The sequence below is a fragment of the Penicillium samsonianum genome (assembly GCF_028829775.1).
Source record: "Penicillium samsonianum strain IBT 33392 chromosome Unknown utg000001l_segment0_segment0, whole genome shotgun sequence".
Classification (NCBI taxonomy): domain Eukaryota; kingdom Fungi; phylum Ascomycota; class Eurotiomycetes; order Eurotiales; family Aspergillaceae; genus Penicillium; species Penicillium samsonianum.
In genome coordinates this window covers 1,641,513-1,661,368 of record NW_026643259.1, presented here as the reverse complement: position 1 = coordinate 1,661,368, position 19,856 = coordinate 1,641,513, and the positions used below count along the sequence as shown (strand labels likewise).

The window sequence follows — 19,856 nt, the reverse complement described above, 5'->3', positions numbered from 1 at the left end:
GGTGATCTATCTTTGGTACGGAAATGAAAGACCTGTGCTATTTTTTATTTGCTCTTTATATAGCCACTGGAGTTCTGTACATTTGAGATTACGGGTAGCTGGGACCAACCTGTTTGAGAAAAATAGACACTGCGAATGACATATTGTGCTCCAAGACTTTATAATTTTCCTGTGACAAGCGTCTTTTATGATAAGCCACAAGAAGTGAGTGTGACAAGGGAAAGAACAAGCAATGGACAATACTCCTTATGCTCCGTATATCCAACGAGTAGCCAAATCAGGAAATGAGGGTAGCATTCGCTCCTCAAATGGAGAATTTTGGAAGTTCTGGTACCATGTTGATCCCTTTCATGGAAGTATGAGTGTTTAGTATAGCTCCGAGACATGAAAATCTGATCTAATACTACTTACAAAGTACTCGTTATATGTCCCACGGCGTGGTACATTGTATGACAATCACACAGCTTGTATATTGGCGGCAGAATTACTCCAAGTGATATCCAACATATAACTATTTTAGCTTGTGCAACTTTAGACAATGTTCTATCATATCTATCAGGTTGGATTCTAGTTGTGGCATTACCCAAGTCTTAGTCGGAGATGCAGTCAACACCGCGTAGTGATGACATCGTAGGCCTCTAAACCCTAAAGACCGAACGCTCCAGTCTCGTAGATATTACGGTAAAACAAATCCATTGCTTCACCTTTCTCTGTCCGTACAATCTGATTGCTCACCTCTACACTCCCCTTTCCATCTTACCACACATACCCCGTACATCCTGGTGCTTTCAAAGTCAAAGAATGCCATCATCCACCCTGTTACTTAACTGTTACTCGCTATGAAATTCCTGACAAGAAACAGGACGCCGTCTCCATTTTATACCAGGTCTTTTGTCTCTCCATGGGATCGCCGGTGGACCTGGTTGCGCTGGCTGGGGTATCTTACTTGCCTGGTCACCGTTATCCAGACTAGCTCATATCTCTTTGGATACCCGGAGGCAAATCTTATGACTTTCTATGCTTTGTTACATGGCCCCGGGATTCTTCGGCCCGGTCAATATCATGGGACTGTTGGTGTGTGGGACAAGGTAGCAGGCGAAGACTCACCTGAGCCAGATGTGTTGGGCAAGGCACATGATCGGAGGTTTGTACCTATTCCAAGTACTGATTGTACTGGCATAGGACTGTGCTAAAAATGATACTTATATCAGAGACAAGCGATTCTATCAGGGCGGTACTTTAACCCTAACCAGTATCGAATCTGCCAACGCCTCGCACCCAGTCCCACTCATCTACGATCCATACCCGGCATACAACAGCCGACAATGGAAGAAGCAGTTCCATGGAAAGTTCCAGCCCTGCCTTGGCCCCAGGGGCCGTTATCTCGACCGCAGATCTGCAGAAGACATGGTCCAAGTCTACAAGGGCCAACAAGCCGGGTTCCCAGCTCCGCGATTCGGATCGTACGAGGCATTGGGTCTAGACGGAAACGTTTGCACGGACCGGTACTCCCGCTTCGGGGCATATGGATACGATGACGATGGCGAGGACGAGGTACCGGGCTTCACACGTCCTCCCGCAGTGTCGTGGTGCGAGGTTGATTGGCACAGGCTGCAAAACCTCTGCCTGGAAAGAAACGCAGACAGATACAAATCAACTAAGACTGCCAACTCTTCGAATCAGAGTCCACTGGCCTTTGATCTTCCCCAGGATCCTCAAAAATCATGGGAGTCGCCTGTGGGTGCTTCGGGTGTGAAGCAGTTTCACCCTCGCTCGGCAGTGCTCATCCGGGCGTGGAATGGTCTCAATTGGAAGCCTCACCATCGTGAATACCTTCGGGCGTTGATTATGGAACTTTCCTTGCATTCTGGTGGAGAATATCAGATCTATCTCCTGTGTCATGTCAAGGAAAACGAGATGCCCATATTCTCTGATATCAAGACAATCAACCGGCTCAGGAATGCCATCCCCCCGGAATTTAGGAATATGGCTCTTTTCTTCAATAACAAACTTTTGGAAGCTTGGTATCCCAAAATAGAAGAGCACAGGTGAAAAAACCCTTTCCCAGCGACTATTGTTAAAGACACAAGACACTCTTACTAACAGCACTCATAGTCCCCAACTCCAACACCACCAACCTCTGCAAATATTCTCCCAGCTGTATCCCCACTTCGACTACTACTGGCAATTGGAAATGGACGGTCGACACACAGGACACATCTACCACTTCTTCGACCGCGCCGTCTCATTCGCACGCCAACAACCTCGCAAATACCTCTGGGAACGCAACGCCTACTTCTACACTCCCGGCGCACATGGCAACTGGAGCGAGTTCACACAAATGGTGCACGAAAGCCTCTCCGACAGATCCAACCGCACAATCTGGGGCCCGGTATCCCGCACCGGGATCAGACCACTGGGCCCGGACCCGCCAGTGCCATCCCCAGAGCAAGACAACTACACCTGGGGTGTGGGCGAAGAAGCAGACTTCATAACCTTCCTACCAACCTTCAACCCACAAGACACGCAGTGGACCTTCCCGGACAAGATCTGGAACTTCAGACACGGCGTGTTCACGCCGCGCCGCGCAGCGGTAATCACAATGGGTCGGTACTCGAAGCGTCTGCTCGATCTGATCCACCACGCGCAGGCGACGAAGGGTCTCGGTCTTGCGTCGGAGATGACGGGTGCATCGTGGGCTTTGTTCCATGGGCTCAAGGCTGTGCATGTTCCTCATCCTATCTATGCGGATGGTCAGTGGACGCCGAGGGAACTGGCGCGTATCTACAACCCCGGTCCGCCGGAGAATGTTAATGGGGCTCCTGATAGTATTTGGAATTTTGATCATATGTTTGATCATATTATGTACCGGCTTTCGTATATGTTTACGACGCATAGTGCGGAGGATTTGTACAGACGTTGGCTGGGTTACAGGACTGCGGGGCATGAGGGTGGGAAAACGGTTAGTATATATTTTCTTTGTGGTTTTGGATTTTTTGGTCTGATTATGGGATTACGGCGACAATTGACTGATTTATCTGTTCTAGATCTCTGAGGATCGTTATGGTCGACATTGCTTCCCATCTATGTTTCTTCATACGATCAAGAATACGGCTCAACAAATGGGGCCAGACAGGGCTGTTCCCTGATACAAATCCATTTGGGATGATTTGCTTGGAGTTATTTGGCGTTGAGGTAGAAGGCACATATGATTTGCTTCGATACATATAAGCCATTTGATATCATTTGAATCAAGAAAATTGCCCATTGTTTCTAGTTTTTAAATTACGAAAAGATATATTACAAGGCAAGTTCACAAGTTCATTTTAGAAACTAAAGTTGTCCGATTGAGCTCTATTAAACAAATCATAGAATTGCACCAAAAAAAAAAAAAAAAACTCTTCATCGCTGTATACATAAAGGAGAAGCAGTAAAAGGCCGTCAAAACAGGCCAGCACGCAAAAATTAGGCAACTCATGTACGTGAATGGAACAAGCCGATAAACCGAGAGCAATTTACCGTTCATATGCTCTGTGAATTTTGATAATCCCCGTCCCAAAAATGAAAGCAGTCCATCTCATGACATCGTTAAGAACCCGGGGGGAGTGCCTCTTCCTCTCTATCCCCTGGCATTATACTTCTCATTGAAAGCATTGACCGCTGGAAAGGGGATTTGGTTAGCATATGACATTATTTAGCGTGATCTGGGTAGCCACTTACCAACAGCAATCTGTCTATACAGCCAGTTCCGTGAGCTTTCGTCTTGGACAGGAATGAAGGGTCCGTTGGCACCACCCTTTAGCGTGATACTCATTCCCGTGCGCTCCTTGGAGATGGTTTGGATATCCGTGAGACGGATATCCCACTCAGTAGACAGCTTCTTCGTGCGCACCAGCATGATACGTGCGTACGTCAACAAGACCAGCATGTCTCGACCAGGAAGCTCTAGGTGGGCAATGTAGTCCTCGTTGAAGTATTTGCCGTCGTCGGTGGTCTTCAACCAGAACTGTCCGAGCGCTTCGCGCTGCGAGTACGGGCGCACGATGCCATCAGTACCAATGAAACGAGTGAGTCGAACACGATCGAGACCTTCGGCATCGAAAACGGTAGTGGTGTTGCGAACACCTTCTGCCAGATCTAATAGGGAATTGTTAGTTAGGAATACCAGAGAGAGACAATGGTTCAACTTACTGGAGGCAAGATCGAATGCACCAATTGCTGGCTTGGTGGCCAATCCAAGGACACCCTTTCCAACACCCTTGAAGAATCCTTGGATTCCTTCTTTCTCGGCACCTTGCAGTGGATGACGTGCCAAGCCACCGATACCGCTTGCTAGACTAGTTGCAAATGCATTGCCACCAGCCGTGATTCCATAAAGCGCGTGCTTGGGGCGGTTGCGCACCTTGGACATCCGGCGCTGGGTTTGGAACTCCTTATCGAGAGTAGCGGCGGCAAGACCCTTGGACATACTTCCGGTGAGCTTGGCCATACTGTCCGAGAATCCGAAAACGGACTTCTTGACGAAGCTTGTGGCGCCCTTTGCGATACCAATACCCAGCTCTTGGGGACGGTCGGTCATGACCAGACCCTGGTATGGCTCATAGAAGATGGCGGCGACACCAGAGCTGACATTATTGAACAAACCGACAGGGTTGCCTAAGAAGTCGGCCGACCCGAGAATGATATGAATCTGGCCCAGGAATTCTTGGGTGTAGTGTGCACGGACATTGCCGACCAGGCTAGGGAAAGAGACACGGGCATTCTCGAGCATCAGAGCGTTGAGTCGGACAGGTGCATCATTGACATTACCCATCGACATTGTCATGACGTTGACAAAGAACATCAACGGGTTGGAGGGCTGCATAGCATCTTCCACATTGACGCGCTCGGTACGCATGAAAGAGATATCCATCTGCATGGGCTGGAGATGAAGGAGCTCGAAGTACACATCCTGACCGTTGTCTGCCTGTTGCGGCTCTGGAATATTGAGATCTTCATCGCACAGTTGGCCCTCTTGTTCCACGGCCCACGAAGCACCGGGAATCTTGACAAAGTCAAGCATGGCAAACACGAAGTCCTCATCCAGTTCGAGTGTCATTTGCTGCAATAGCAAGGTCGCATACTTGATGTAGAGAACACCGTATGAGTCGTCCTTGACCCGTGTAACCATTGCATGGAAGATCGGGTGTGCTTCCATCTCCTTGCCAGTCTTCGGAACAACACTGGGGTAAAGCAAGATAGGGAAAATGCCACCATAGAGTTGGTTATCGATCTGGATCCACTTGATTGTAGTGTTCAGAGTCTGGTACAATCTCGACTCCCTGAACTTGATCTCAATCTCGCGGAATGTGAGATACAACAGCTCCTTCAGGTTCTGGTTGATCAATGAGATACCAATGCCACCTAGGCGAAGTTGGGCCTTGAAGTTGACATCCGAATTCATTTCCTTGACCTCGAATCCAGTGCTTGTGCCCGTCTGGGAGGATTGACCTCTTTGCTGCTTGTACATACTCTTCGACGCTTTGAAATTGGACAGCACGAGAGTCTGAGTGGGGCCATCGGCAGCAATATTGATGTCAATGATCTTCTGGTATCCGCCAGGCTGCGAGGGTGGAATCCGCATTGGGATCAGGTTTCCTATCTCAGCAAGCTTGATATGGCGCTCTTTACCCTGGCAGGTCAACACGAGCGACTTGTTCTTAGTCGCCGGATAGTCCCATGCATACGGCATGATACTCCGCGCGGGAATTCGATACCGGATCGGTCTCCAGCCGCTAGTCTGGTCGTCTTCATCATCATCTTCCACATTTGGATTGGCTTGATAGAAAATGAACTCCATATCGCTTTCGTTACGCACGGAGAACGGCCAATTGCGAGACTCGACGCTGAAGTGCAAGAAAAGAGTTGCTCCTTCCAGGATGATATCAACCTTGATCAGCTTCTGCCGCTGATTCGCCTTGGCCAATTTAACGTGCACAGTTCCAACATCTGCAATGCTGAATGGAGAAGACCATTGGTTGTTGACGCCTGGGAAGCAGAGGCACAGCTGTTTCTCTTGTACTTGACGAAGGAAATGAAGCGGTACCAACTGCCCGTTTTGAACCTGGAGTACGTTGGATGAGCCTGGCTCGCGCACGAGAAGGTCTTCGTTGAGCTTGCTCTTTAGGATGAAACGTGGAGCAAGAGTGACCACCTTGGTCAGCTTGTACTTGCCGTCGCCTTCGGCAACAGACACTCCGGAGTGGAACTCAGATCTGCCTTGGCGATCAGGGAAGATGACCTCAAAGGTACTACCAATAGCCTCGAAACTCTGCGGCTTGCTCCATGCAGAATCGCTGACCTTCAGGATAGATCGGTTTCGTTGATCCTCGTTGGCATAAGAGTACATGTATGGGAGTGCACGGCCCTCGTCTCTTGGGTCGGCTCTGAGGCCTTGACCAGCAGCATTTCTCGCAGACTGAAGGAATGCTTTGCTTTGGATGTCCATGGGAAGGCCAGTCTTGTTCAAGATAAGGTATGGGCTGTACACAGAAACCTTGAAAGCACCACCGCTGTTGGGGATGTTGAAGTAATGAAGCTGTAACTTCAGTTGAAGACCCCGCTCATCCTTAAGAGACAAGGTATGCTCTCTGCGGTAGTCTTGAGCATTGCCGTTGACGATAGCAAACTCGCTCTGGCGGAAGACCGTATCTTGCAGATCAATGCTGAGCAATAGTAAGTGAGACAGCTCCACGACGTGGACCGGGCTGACACCACCCTTCCTGAGGAAGTTCGTCCAATCCTTCTTGGTGTTCTTGTCGTAGATGCGGTACTTGAAATCGTAGGGCAGCAGGTTCTGAATCTCCACGGGAGCGAAGATTCGGACTCTCATGTAGGGATACACGCTGGTAAGCGAATCTTTGCTATCAAACGTTGCGTTGACTTGGAAATAGAAAGGAGGGGACTGCTGTCCGCTTTCGCTAACGCACTTAACAGTGCGTGTGGGTCGCTTGATGAGGTCTTTCCAGAACAGTCGCTCATCTGACCAGTCATATCCGAATCCCTGATCGGGACGAACAACGATAGAATGGAGATATGCTGATCCAACGGGTGCCGGTCGTGCATCGCCAGGCAAAATCTTCTCGATCTTCAACAAGTGGCCTTCTCCGGGGCTGAAAACGCCCAATTCCACGGGAATTTGGGTATTGTTCTCGATAAGAAGCGGCGAACGGAATGTGATGTACTTGACATTATCAGGTCCCAGTTTGACTTCCACAAGTAGCCGGTGAAGAACATTTTCTTGCTTCGGCTTCAGAGCGTAGATAGTCTCGCCCTCGCGCACGACAGGAATGCGGCTGATACTATCGAAGCCACTGCCTTCCAGTTTGACACCAACCACTCCGCCGTGGCCTTCTGGTGTCAGCGTTTCACGGACAGCGGTGGAATCTTCAAATCGCCATGGGGATTCTTCGCCATCAGTAAGTTTCGCCGCTGGGCCTTCATCTCCTGCGCTGACATCGGCCCAAACTCTGAGGTCAAATCCAGTGTGGTTGCGGATTCTGTATGGGGCATCAGCGCCTCTTGGCTTGGAAAGGACATCCTGGTCCGTAGAGAGGAACTGGAAGGATTTGGATGCGAGTGCAATTGTGGCGGATGTTACGGTAAGCTCCATTGTCTTGTGCGAATACACATCGAAAGAGAAAACATCCGGGTTGATCTCCTTAGCCATGTGGAATCCCAGCTGCCAGGGCTCAATTAACGGCTCCCAGGCCGACTTCGAGAAGTTATACACGTTCAAGAACGTTTCGAAGTTGGTATCGGCATTCAGTGTTGATGACCAGTCGCGCACATCGACGTTGAATTTCTTGACGCTCCAATCGAGCAAAGGTAGATCGTGTAGGTCACCAATAAGAATGACTCGAACTCCGTCGATTTTGGCAGACATCTCTTCGCGCTTGAGGACAACTGAACTTTGTGGCGCATTTGTCTTATCCAGGTTTCCAACTCCTTGACTCAGGCGGCGGGCTCTCTTAGCAATAGTAGAAGACGTCTTGCTGGCAGAACGACCTCTGGTTGATTTCGTGTCGGTGATTTTCTTCGCCTCTCCGCTCTCGATCTGCTGGGCATTTTGAGCCCTCATTTCAGAGGCCTTGTTGACAATCTGGATTGCCATCAGAATATCACGCAGAGACAAGCGAAGAACCAGAGGCTCAAGGTGCACCTCAATGGAGGTCAAAGCAGATCCCTTATCTTGCGATCGGCTATCAATGGACATTTCAAGTGTGAAATCATCCAGAATGCGGAGTCGAGACGTCTCAAACTTATCCATGCGGCACAGGAACATGCCCACTTTTTGAATCTGCAAAGTCGACACATTTTGGTGGGAGATGAGAACTTCCTTGGTACCAAGGACGATAGCTTCGGAGTGAGGAATGGCAGGGTTAGCCACCATGATCACTTGAGCGTCGACAAGGTTCACTCGGAATGATACGGTCATGGCCGCTGCTGTGGTATCGCCCGAAGAAGCCTCGGTTATAGCCCTGTCGGAACTTGCAGCAGTATCGGACCCTGATTCTGACTCCTCAGGTGATTCGCTCTCCTCCTCCTCCACCACCTCTAATGGTTCTTCGGAGGCAAATGCAGACTGGCTGAATGACTGTAAAGCAGACAGATAATCCAAAGCAAACATAATGCGAGGGCTGTCAATAGTCAGCATCGCAATGAGATGTTTCTCTGGTCCTCCAGACATGGAGATGCTAGCCATGAACTGCTGTTGGACATCGTTGTTGATCAAAGACATGATGTTTCTGAACTTGTTCGAGTCCTGCTTGCGACTATCGCGAATGGAGAACGAATGAATGAGGAGCTCCGACTCCAATGAGCCATCTGTCAACATGCGCAGCTTGACTCGAGTGTCATTGAGAGAGAACTTGGACAGACTGGAGTCCTCTAGACGACCGACAGGCTGGTCATCGTTTGCTAGGATAAGCTCCAAGCCGACACTGTCGACCTTAAATATCATATCAAGTCGTACCCAGGTCTCTTTGTTTTCGCCGTCATCAGCAGGTGCTGCTCCCGGACCATTTTGTGCCTGGACAGCCTTTGAAGTAGCCTCCCTCGTAGGTTCAGTCACCGACGGGGGCAAAGACTCCATGGCCTCGAGCTCTTGCTGTTCGCCATCTGTGGCAAACGCGCCCGGTATCGACTTTGACAGCTCCAGCAAGAACTTGAGCTGGCTCTGGGATATACGAAGGTTAATGGGAGATAGAGAACCCTCGATTTCCATGTCTGGGCGTGGGTTGTTTGCTTGATGCTCCAGATAGCAGATGCTGAACTCCAAGTTGACCTTTTGGATCATCTCCAGCTCCTCGGATGTACCATCTTCGAAATGGAATTTGGAGGTAAGGCGAATATTGCGAACACCAGTAGAGATGACGTTGACAGCAGGGCTGTCCTTTCCTTCTTCCATAGGGACAAATTCATTCTTGGCATAGATTTCACCGAGGTGAGCAGTGATTGTGTCTCGAGGGCGATCCCCCATCATAACGCGAGGGAAAACCACAATGGGCGTCTTCACGATAATGTCCAGCCGCACACGTGAAGCATTCTCCTGAAGCTGGTTGGCCTGGCTGGCAGCGGCTTGGCGAGCTGCATTGAAAATGGCTTGCATCTTGCCAAACTTGACGAGGAAGTTGATGATCTTACGGTAGGGCTCCTCCAGGAAATTGATCTTGATTGAACCAGATCGTAGATAGACCTCGGAATCATAGCCAGGGTATGTGTCACTCTCGGGGTCAAAGGTCTCGTACTTGAAGTCCGCGAAATTATCTCCTTCTATGGTCAAAAGGCGTCGGATATCAGAATCCTCTGCGGCACCCAGGTTGACATCGTCGACCAAAGTCAAACTGCCTATCCGAGACTGAATAAGCATTGAGCTGCCCACGAGGAAAATACCGACGTCGGCAGTGTTCAAACTCAAGGTTGCCAAGCGGACTCCATCATTGTTGAGAATGAGAGCAATACTCTTGAGATTAGCCCTGATGCGAATCTTCCCAGCTTGCTCAGGCTTTTCTTCAACACGGGCTATTCCTTCAATGGCCTTGTCTGTTTCTGGGTTGGGTTCTGTCGGTTGTTGAGGATTTGTGAATGTAAGGAGGATGAAGTCCAGAAGCGTGAGAAGTGTTTTCCTTGTCACGACAAGATTGATAGTCGAGACTGATATGTCAAGGTTCATGGCAACCCCTTCATAAGTTGTGTCAAGCTCAGGAGACTCAGGTTTGACCCGTACCATCTTCAGCTGGAACAGGTCCTTATCTTCGTCAGCATCAAAGCCTTTAGAAGATATGATTCTCTTGAATTCAGGAACCGGATTCTCCTCAATGTAATCATCCACGCTCAAGGACTTCAGAATGACCTCAGCGACCATGTCATAGGGACGCATGTAAAAGTCAAGCTCAAATCCTTCAGCAACAAGTTCAACCAGCAACTGATCCCGCTGCGGATCATGGGGGTCAGCACGGAAGAGTGAGCCACGGAGACGGCCAACGGTGAATTTGAATTCGAAGTCTCGGCGATGGATATTGGCCGGTGTATCCACAATCTTCTTCGCCTGTTCGCTGTCTACTTCAACCTCCTCCTCGTCGTCGTCAACCACGGGAAGGTCACGTTGGACTGGTGGTTGGAAGGATGCTGATCTGGCTCGTGTGGCTATGGCCGCTTCTTCCTTGGCCGCTGCTGTGGTAATTGGATCAGAGGCAGACTTTCTCGTGTCGAATTCAGGGATTGCAATATCAATCAATTTCATCAATCCCTTGTATTTGGTGTCCGACATTGATGCGTGAAGCTCTGGCAGATGTCCAGAGATGCGTGTTCGGGTAAGCTGTGTCACGTTCGGTACGATACACATCTCTAGGGCAAAGTCGACATTGATACGGTCGATGATGTGGAAATTCCTGGACTCGACATTCGTGTTGAGCTGCGCTTTGGTTGCTTCAACGCCAGGTCCGATGAGGACCTGGGTGGAGTCCAGTTTGATGAGGAAGCGATCGTACAGCAGATGCTCTAGTTGCTTGTAATCTTCCTCCTCATACTGTCGTTTTTGCTTGGATTGAAGATCTCGCATCGCTTGGCGGTCGACCAACTCGCTGTTGACACTGGCATGACCGGCATCGACAATCAAGCAAAGAGAACTTGGTTGTGTGATGCTTTCTGGCACAATAATCAAGGGCGCGTGAATATCGAATTGCGCATCAACCTTCTTGTGCTCTTGCAAGGCAAACTCGAGGCCGGCCCGGGTTTGCTGCCGCAGTCCTTCAACTGTGGCACCTGCGGTGTCTAAGAGAGCACCAATCGACTCCATGTGTCGGTCAGGCGGCTCAAAGAACTGGACAATTCCCACGAGGAATCGAGGGTTATAAATGACCTCAATACTCTTCAGCTTGACCTTCACCGCTGTATCTGCATCGCTTTCAAGCGGGTTCTTCTCCAGCTGCAGATGGAACAAACTGTCCTCATCCTGAAGATCGTCTGCGCTGGTTTGGGAGGCAAGATCATCATCGTTCTCGGTTAGCTCTTGAACCTTTGTAGGTTCAGGGGGAGAATCCTTGACCTTGACGATCTGGGGATAAAGTGTCCCGGCAGTAGTGCCATCATACATTTTCAGCCCTCCAAGGTCAAGATCCAAGAGATAGGAATCAGGGCGTTGAAGTGCCTTGGCTCGGAAATTGTCGAACACTAGCTTCATGACTTCATTGGCCGACCCGTGAGGGTCCTGTATTAGAGTAAAGCTACCAGCCCGAAGACTCCAATTGACCTGAAGCTTAACCCATTCCCGGGGCACATCCACACTCTCTGTGATGGCTTTCTTTTCGTCCCAGTCGATGGCGTTATACAGCTCTTGTCGCTGTTCTTCAGTCATGGCGGTCTCCTCGGACTCCTCTTTCTTGGCGCCCCAGAGCCAGGAGGACCATGATTGTTGTTCTGCAGGCTTTTTGACACCGACATTTTCTTTTCGTAGCTGGTTCCTTGCAAGTGAACGCCAGAATCGGATATCCTCGTAGCTGAGTTTAGCTTCCAGTCTCTGCATTTCCTTGGTTTCTTCTGGCGTGAAAACTTCTTCCTTCTTCGTTTTCTTAAACAAGGCAATGTACGCGATGCGATCATCTCTGCGCTCCTTGATATAACCCCAGGTCCAGCGTCTATTGCGTTCGTGGATCTTACTAAGAACGGCTTCTCCTGCGAACCTCAACCATGCCCGAGGGTCTTCCTTTGGTGAGGACTTGGGCTGGATTTTCTTATATTCCTGATGGCGAATAAAATAGTGGAACAGATCCACCAGCATCAACGCGTCGCGATATTGCTTGTCATCAAGGACGAAGCCGAGCTCATCGAAGAGCAACCGCGCTTTGATTGCGGGCCGATCATATGTGCCTGACTTGTTCATCTCCAGTCCAGCACGGCCACTGACGGGGCGCAACATGAATTGGTTTCCTTCGTCGGCATCAATCGCAGTTCTCAGTTTTTCCATCAGCTCAGCACGGCCGATTCCCTGGGCTTCTGCGCCTATGTCAGAGCCTCGCCCGGTTCCGAGCAGTGTGGCATCTGTATTCCAATAGGCCGAGAGAGCACCAAGGACGGCCAATTTATGCGTGACACTGGAATCAGATTGGATGAAAGTCGGATTCCATTCTCCGTCTGTACTGACAGCACTCAATTCCTTGAGTGTCACACCGACAGCAAACGGATGCCCAGGTGATGCGATAGAGTCTTCATAGCGGAAATGCACATTCTTGATAGAAATTTGCAGGTTGTCCACCACGGCCGTAATCATGCTCTGCGTGAAGCTTTGGTTCCGGCGCTGTTCCTCTTGGCTCATGCCTTCCGCATTGCGCTCGCGCAAAATCTCAGCGCTCTCGATTCGGTCCATCTTCAGCACATTCGCTCTCCTTTCTTCCTCCTCTGGATCGTAATCCGCATCTTCTCTGGGTGCCGCGAGCAAGAAGACATCTTCAATATCGACTTTCACCGGTTTGCCTCGTAGATTTGACCATGGGATAGATAGTGTAAGCTCTCCGAGGTGGCCTTCGACGACGTTCAGAGGGAGGCGTAGCTGATCGAGCGCTTCGCGGCGCAGTTCAAGGTTCCGTAGCTTGACGTCGCCTGACCAGATTCCGATGTTGAGCTGGGTCGCATCGAAATTCTTGACATAGATTCCCAGGAACCGATTGAGTAGGTTAGCAACCACTCCCTCCAACATTGTTGCGGCGTGCAGCCGTAGACCGGGCCTGGTGGTTGGGCTCTATGGCCGGGGCGGGTGTCAGTGGGTCGGGGATTTGATGATAGTCTGTAATTGAAAGCAGTTGGCAAGTCAGTGGCGATCCAGGTAAAAGCAAAGAACGAAGCTTCTTCATTGGATGGGCTCTTACGCAGTACAAGGGCTGCTTTCAAGAACCCTGGGTAATAGGGGACATCCAAGCCATCCAAGAGCGGGCTGGGAGCACGCGCGATACCGAGGTGGAACTTTTCCCCTCCAAGCAGAGCGGAAACCGGTTGAGATGATTAGTGTCGGATTAAGGAAGGATGGAAGGAAATCACAAGCGCTAAATTGGGAAAGAATGGTGTTGGGTATTCAAGCCCAAGTTAATGACCTTGATTGCGTGGACCAAGAGAGGTGATTATCTGTTACGCAAGTTGTATGATGCAGGTACTCAGTACAAACGGGGTACAGCCTCTTACGGCAGGGCGGGTATCATTTCCACCTACCACCAAAGTATTTAAAAGGTACAAAGTACTCAAGCTACGATACACTTGGCACTACGTAGGTAGTTGGGGGCCAGTGGTAAGTATTTTGGTCGCTTTCGTTATCAAGGCCGTTTAAGCACGAGGCGATGCACTGAGAACCATCCAGATGCCCCCTGCAATATACTATACCGTACTGGTGGATACACACTTGTTTACCCCGGGAGTGACGTAGGCAACTTGGTTAGGGCATCAGCCCCCGAACCTAACTGGATCTCTAAAGTTATTGTGCCTGAGGCAATAATATTTGCAGCCTGAGGCCAAAATACCTGCATCGAGCTCCAATTTGCAGTTCGGGTCGCTACGGTCCGCCCGAAAGCAGACCACACCTCATCACTCGGTCACTTCATTTCTGGATATTCTTATTTGTTCCCTCCCGGAAAGCCCACGCCGTCGACTTTGTGATCAAGTCATTTTCCGGGTGTATACCCTTAATCTCCACTCCTCTACTTCTGTCCAGCTTTTTCAAGGCCAATTGGGTGAGTTGACACTGCTGTCCGGCCATACCCGAGGCTTTTCTCCTCCGATTTGCTAACCCGACGACAAACGAAAAGCTGTATATCTCCCCACCATGTACCGCAACGCCGCTGCCCGCTCCGCGCTCCGCGCATTCTCGAGCTCCAATGCCTCCGTGGCTCGCTCTGCTCTGGGCAACCAGATCTGCAAGGCCCAGATGACCTCGTCGGCCCGCAATCTGCTCCGTCCCTCCGCGCCCAGCTTCGCGCTCGCCGCTCACAAGCCTGTTACCACCGCTCTTGTGCGCTACTCGTCTTCTTCGGCTAAGGTAAGAGGCGGCACATGGCTTGGGATTTGCGAGAAGGCATTCAATGGCTAATTGCCGGTACGATAGCACGACGAGGATGATATTGATGTTATGGCGGGTATGAAGTCCGAGGCGGTACGTATTTCCATTTGCTTGTGAAGCTGGGTCTGCATATGCTAATTGCGCATCGTCAATATAGAAAGTTATCAAGGAGACCTTCAGCCTGACTGGAGTCCCCAAGGAGGCCCTCTACCTCGGTATGGCTGGTGTCGTCCCCTACCTGGCCACCTCTATGCAGACCGTCTTCCTCTCCTACGAGATCAACCGCGCCGCTGCTCTTGGTGACGGTCTGATCTTCTCCGGCCAGAGCGCTGAGCTGATGCTGCACATGCTCGAGCCCATCCAGATCGGCTACGGTGCTGTTGTGAGTGATCCCGAGTCTAGTCTCGTTGAGTAATTGGTTACAAGTTTACTAATCGCCGTTTATGGTTAGATCCTTTCTTTCCTCGGTGCCATCCACTGGGGTCTTGAGTGGGCTGGATACGGCGGCAAGTTCGGTTACCGCCGCTACGCCGCCGGTGTCATCGCCCCCGCTGTGGCCTGGCCTACTCTGCTGTTCCCTGTCGAGTACGCTCTGATCAGCCAGTTCCTCGCTTTCACCTTCCTGTACTACAACGATGCCCGTGCTGCTGCCGCTGGCCGTGCTCCTCACTGGTACGGCATGTACCGTTTCGTGCTGACCTTCGTCGTTGGTGCCTCCATCGTGGCTACCCTGATCGGCCGTGAGCAGATCCAGCAGACCATTACCACCGAGCACAGCATCAAGGACAAGATCAACGCTCTGATCTTCCTGCAGAAGAAGGAGAAGGAGGAGGCTGAGACTCGCCGTCGCAGCGAGATCGAGGATTCCGAGTAAATTTACCTTTTGACAAGACGAGAGGCGTCAACCCCCCGAGACTAATCTCGATGTTTGCATTACCCGTGATTTCCTGTAGAATATACGCAGAAGGCGGCCACTGAAATTTCTTTTGTTCAATTGAAGTGTCAATAGTTAGAGACACTAAAGTGATCTCGTCCAAGTAGCAACAATGTTTTTTTTGAGTGAGGAATTTACCAATTCAGCATCGAGTGGGGAGTAGATATAAGCGCTAGGATGTACAAGGGTATTGGTATATATGTATCCATGGATGTATGGTGGGCTCCCGCATTAATTCTTTTTATATTTTTTTGCGCGAAACACGGATTCAAAAAAGCTACACACGTGCTTGGCATCAAATCTGATTTAGAGCTGCAAGATTAGGTACCAAAGATATCCATGGATTTATGGATCTATATAAAGGGGTGTGTACTCCGTGCCTATGTAGGTAATTCAAATGTTGATAATCGGCATCTTCCTTGGTCACGGGTTACCGCAGATCGGAGTCGAGGGGTATTCAAAGGGGTAACGGAACAATTATCATTAGGGCGGGTCGATCCCATTGAAGTTGTCACGGGGTGCCGAAAATATCGACTAGAGATCTAACTATGGAAGGAACTAGCTGAAACGCACCTGAATATTATGGAAAAGAGGGTACTTTTGTGCAAGCATGGATTTCTCTTGAAAACGGTTCCCAGGGAAGGAAAGTAAAGCGAGACCTGCATGTGAGGTACACATAGTAACGCCCGATGGCGCCAGAAAACATGCTGGAATCCACCTAGATCGGCCTTTTCTTTTCTTTTCTATTTATGTTTTTTGCTTGTTTTTTTCCTTTTTTTGTCTCTTCTAATCTACAGGGTTGTACTCCGTACTCCGTAGAGTACTTGTCTCGCACGTCCCTGGCACCCCTCTCTCTCCACGCCTTGAGATAATGACCTCTAATAGGGCAATTAAGCCGGTTAACAAGAACCGGTTCTCCATGGAAGAAAGAACCTGGTACTAGTAACGTCATCTGCCGGGGGTTTATGTATACTTAGTTAGGGATTTAACTATTCTACATCAAGCATAAATGCCAATGTGCTAATGCTTGAAACAAGGATCTTGATCAATAAGAATGAGACCCGGGAAGTAGGGAGTCAAGATCATAGGCAGTTCCCCGGAGGAGGGGTTGATGCGCTCGAATGTTCTTGGCCTCGACTAGAGCCCGTTCTCCAGGAATGGGGATTCCCCATTCCTTATTTCTTTTTCTTCCCCTTTCCCCATAGGCTATATCGTTAAAAAATCAATAATTCTTCCAGATAGTGGGATTTTCTCCATGAATAGGAATGACTTGACTAATCTGCAAAGAATGTAGACTAATAAAAAAGGGGGTTCTAGAACGACTAAAGGGACCGCAGGGGAAAAATGGACCGTGTCATGTGTACGATCGACGGGGGTTGTGGAGTGCCCAGGCTTGGAGAGACGGGGTTGGAGGGAGAGAGTAGTATATGATATAGGATAAATAGGGTATAGGATATAGGATATAAGATGTATTAACTATATAGAAAGAGATATACTATACTAACTAGATCAATGGAAGATATATCAAGTGATATATATAAAGAGTTCTTCTAGAAACAGCTTAATCCTTTAATACTTATAATATAATAATATAATATAGGCAAATAGTGGGGGGAAAGGTGACGAGGTCTTCTGATCAGAAAAAAATCCCCCGAACCGGATTTCTCATTTTCCCCACCTGGGCTTTTCCAATGGTCCACCCCTTTGGATAAAGAGGGCTGCCCTGGTTCTGTTCTTGTATCTTTCTTGTTTTCTCCCGCTTCTTCCGTTTTCTCTATATTCTACCTATTACGCCCTTTATACTCATATTCTTATACCTCGACTTACATTTACTCGACTACTCAACCACTCACCTCTCACTCCTCTCCCATTCGAACAATTTCAACGTTTCACTTTTTTTTTTTTTATATAACGGTGAAAAGTGACGATATTTCACCCTTTCTATACCTGGCCGCTTCTCTGATACGTCACGCTCCACTTTTCTGCCACGGGAGCTGGTCCCCGTATCCCAACACCGCCACCTCGTAGTTCTCCCCTCCTCCGTCATTACCCCCTCTTTAAATCCTGGAGGACAGTAAAATCAGCCTCTCTCTCTCTTAATACCTCTTTTTTCACTACACATTCTGGAAGATGCGAAACCCATTTGATTTGGACTTTGAGAGCGTTGATGGAGACTCCGAAACCGCCCAGGATTTCGAACTCCCCGAACAACATGTGCACCAGCATGTGGAGGACAAACAACGGGAACAACTGGACCTCAACTATCGTCCAAAACAGAGAGATGATGGAGACCGTTCTTTGCTGCAGGATGAGGATGAGGATGCGATGAAGCGTCGATTCATTGGTACTATTGATCAGGGTACAACGAGTACACGATTCATCATCTTCGACTGCACAGGTGTTCCTGTCGCCAAATACCAAACTGAATTCCATCAGATCCATGAACATCCAGGGTAGGTGTTAAACCCCCTCCTTGCAATCCCCGACTCAATATTAATTGCCCCGCACCCCCACAGATGGCACGAACAAGACCCTTACGAATTGGTTGAGTCGGTCTATATCTGTATCGAAGAGGCCATGAAATCATTCCTTGCCCTTGGCCACTCCACATCCGACATCGAAGCCATTGGCATTACCAGTCAAAGAGAAACCGCCTTGGTCTGGGACTGGGAGACCGGCGAGCCCCTGCACAACGCAATCACGTGGACCGATACTCGTACCGTCAACCTGGTACGGGAACTGAAGGAAAGGCCCGGCGCCGATGAACTCCGTAATATTTGCGGTCTACCCCTCTCAACATACCCCTCATCTGTCACGCTACGATGGATGCTCGACCATCTGCCCGATGTCAAGTCGGCGTACGATGATGGCCGAGCTGCATTTGGAACCGTCGATAGTTGGCTCATCTACAACCTTAACGGTGGTCCTCAGAACAAGCTTCTGGTTACGGATGTGACCAATGCCTCACGAACAATGTTCATGAACCTCGAAACCCTCCAATACGACGATCGCCTCTTGAAATTCTTCGACATTGACCGAACCAAGATCCGTCTGCCCGAGATTCTTCCCTCGGCCGATCCCGAGGGTTTCGGTAAAGTCGCCGAAGGGCCGCTGGAGGGTGTTCCCATCACCAGTTGTCTGGGTGACCAGGCTTCGGCTTTGGTCGGCCACTGTGCCTTTTCTCCGGGAATGGCCAAGAACACTTACGGCACTGGATGCTTCCTTCTCTACAACGTGGGTGAGAAGCCGGTGATCTCGAAACACGGTCTCTTGGGCACTGTGGGTTTCCAATTAGGGCGAGACCGCAAGGCCGTCTACGCACTGGAAGGCAGTGTGGCTGTGGCCGGCAGTGGGGTCTCTTTCCTAATGAATAACCTCGGCTTTTTCCGCGACTCGCGTAAGGTCAGCGATTTGGCCGCCAGTGTGCCGGATAACGGAGGCTGCATTTTCGTCACTGCGTTCAGTGGTCTCTTTGCTCCTTACTGGATCGATGATGCTCAGGGAACTATCTGTAAGTCTCGAACACGGTGTTTCGCCTCGCAGAAACTCAAATCGCTAACGTTCACCAGGGGGAATCACCGCCCACACACAAAAAGGACACATTGCCCGTGCAACCATGGAAGCGGCCTGCTTCCAAACAAAGGCTATTCTGGACGCCATGGCAATGGACAGCGGCAAGGGCCTGACAGAACTGGCTGTTGATGGCGGCATGAGTAACTCGGACGTTTGCATGCAGGTACGTTTCAATGTCTTTCCTCTCAAACCCCCTAGACCACACCGCTAACTATTATTTTTCTTTTAGACCCAAGCCGATATCATTCAAATCCCCGTCGAACGTCCCTCAATGCACGAAACCACCGCCCTCGGTGCCGCAATCGCCGCCGGCTTCGCCATCAACATCTGGAAGGATTTCTCCGACCTTAAGCATATGAACCGCGCCAACCGAGCCTCGTTCACCCCCTCAATGTCCGTCAAAGCCAGCACCCGCATGTATAAAAAGTGGTCCAAGGCCGTGGAGATGTCGCGCGGCTGGATGGCCGACGAGGATAGAGAGGAACACAACGACGACGACGACGAATAAACAACTTTTATACATATTCTTTGAGATGACCGCAATCGGCTCGTCGACCCCGCGGCCCAATTTGTGCATCTCATACCATCCACGATAAATACACACGCGCAAGAAGCAAGAGAGATTGAGACGGAGAGGTTTACATGAAGATCATATCAACCGGATATCGCACATATTCTCTCTCGGAGATACCCGGATTGTTTTTTTTTTCAGGGGGGACATTTGGACACCTCGCGTTTCCATTTATACATATTTAGAGAATTTCCACC

At 49.8% G+C, this 19,856-nt stretch overlaps 4 protein-coding genes across 4 annotated transcripts; 3 read left to right on the top strand and 1 right to left on the bottom strand.

The window, feature by feature from the left end:
- Positions 1 to 839: 839 nt before the first annotated feature.
- N7471_000651 (DUF3405 domain-containing protein) lies at positions 840 to 3,149 on the top strand (the record flags this gene model as incomplete). The annotated part of the gene is made up of 4 exons (XM_057273372.1): positions 840 to 1,144; positions 1,212 to 2,048; positions 2,116 to 2,962; positions 3,048 to 3,149. The coding sequence occupies 4 exons, from the start codon at positions 840 to 842 to the stop codon at positions 3,147 to 3,149; spliced, it is 2,091 nt and encodes a 696-aa protein (XP_057141551.1).
- Positions 3,150 to 3,619: 470 nt separating this feature from the next.
- Positions 3,620 to 13,234, bottom strand: N7471_000650 (membrane morphogenesis protein VPS13; the record flags this gene model as incomplete). Its single annotated transcript, XM_057273371.1, has 3 exons — positions 3,620 to 3,660; positions 3,721 to 4,137; positions 4,192 to 13,234. The coding sequence occupies 3 exons, from the start codon at positions 13,232 to 13,234 to the stop codon at positions 3,620 to 3,622; spliced, it is 9,501 nt and encodes a 3,166-aa protein (XP_057141550.1).
- A 795-nt stretch (positions 13,235 to 14,029) lies between these two features.
- Positions 14,030 to 15,648, top strand: N7471_000649 (DUF3429 domain-containing protein; the record flags this gene model as incomplete). The annotated part of the gene is made up of 5 exons (XM_057273370.1): positions 14,030 to 14,255; positions 14,331 to 14,560; positions 14,627 to 14,674; positions 14,739 to 14,963; positions 15,033 to 15,648. Coding segments are annotated over 5 exons (1,152 nt in total), but the record flags the coding sequence as incomplete, so codon positions are not given.
- A 1,997-nt stretch (positions 15,649 to 17,645) lies between these two features.
- On the top strand, positions 17,646 to 19,596 carry N7471_000648 (glycerol kinase; the record flags this gene model as incomplete). Its single annotated transcript, XM_057273369.1, has 4 exons — positions 17,646 to 17,968; positions 18,032 to 19,026; positions 19,085 to 19,251; positions 19,318 to 19,596. 4 exons carry the CDS (start codon positions 17,646 to 17,648, stop codon positions 19,594 to 19,596), a joined length of 1,764 nt encoding a protein of 587 aa, XP_057141548.1.
- Positions 19,597 to 19,856: the final 260 nt, after the last annotated feature.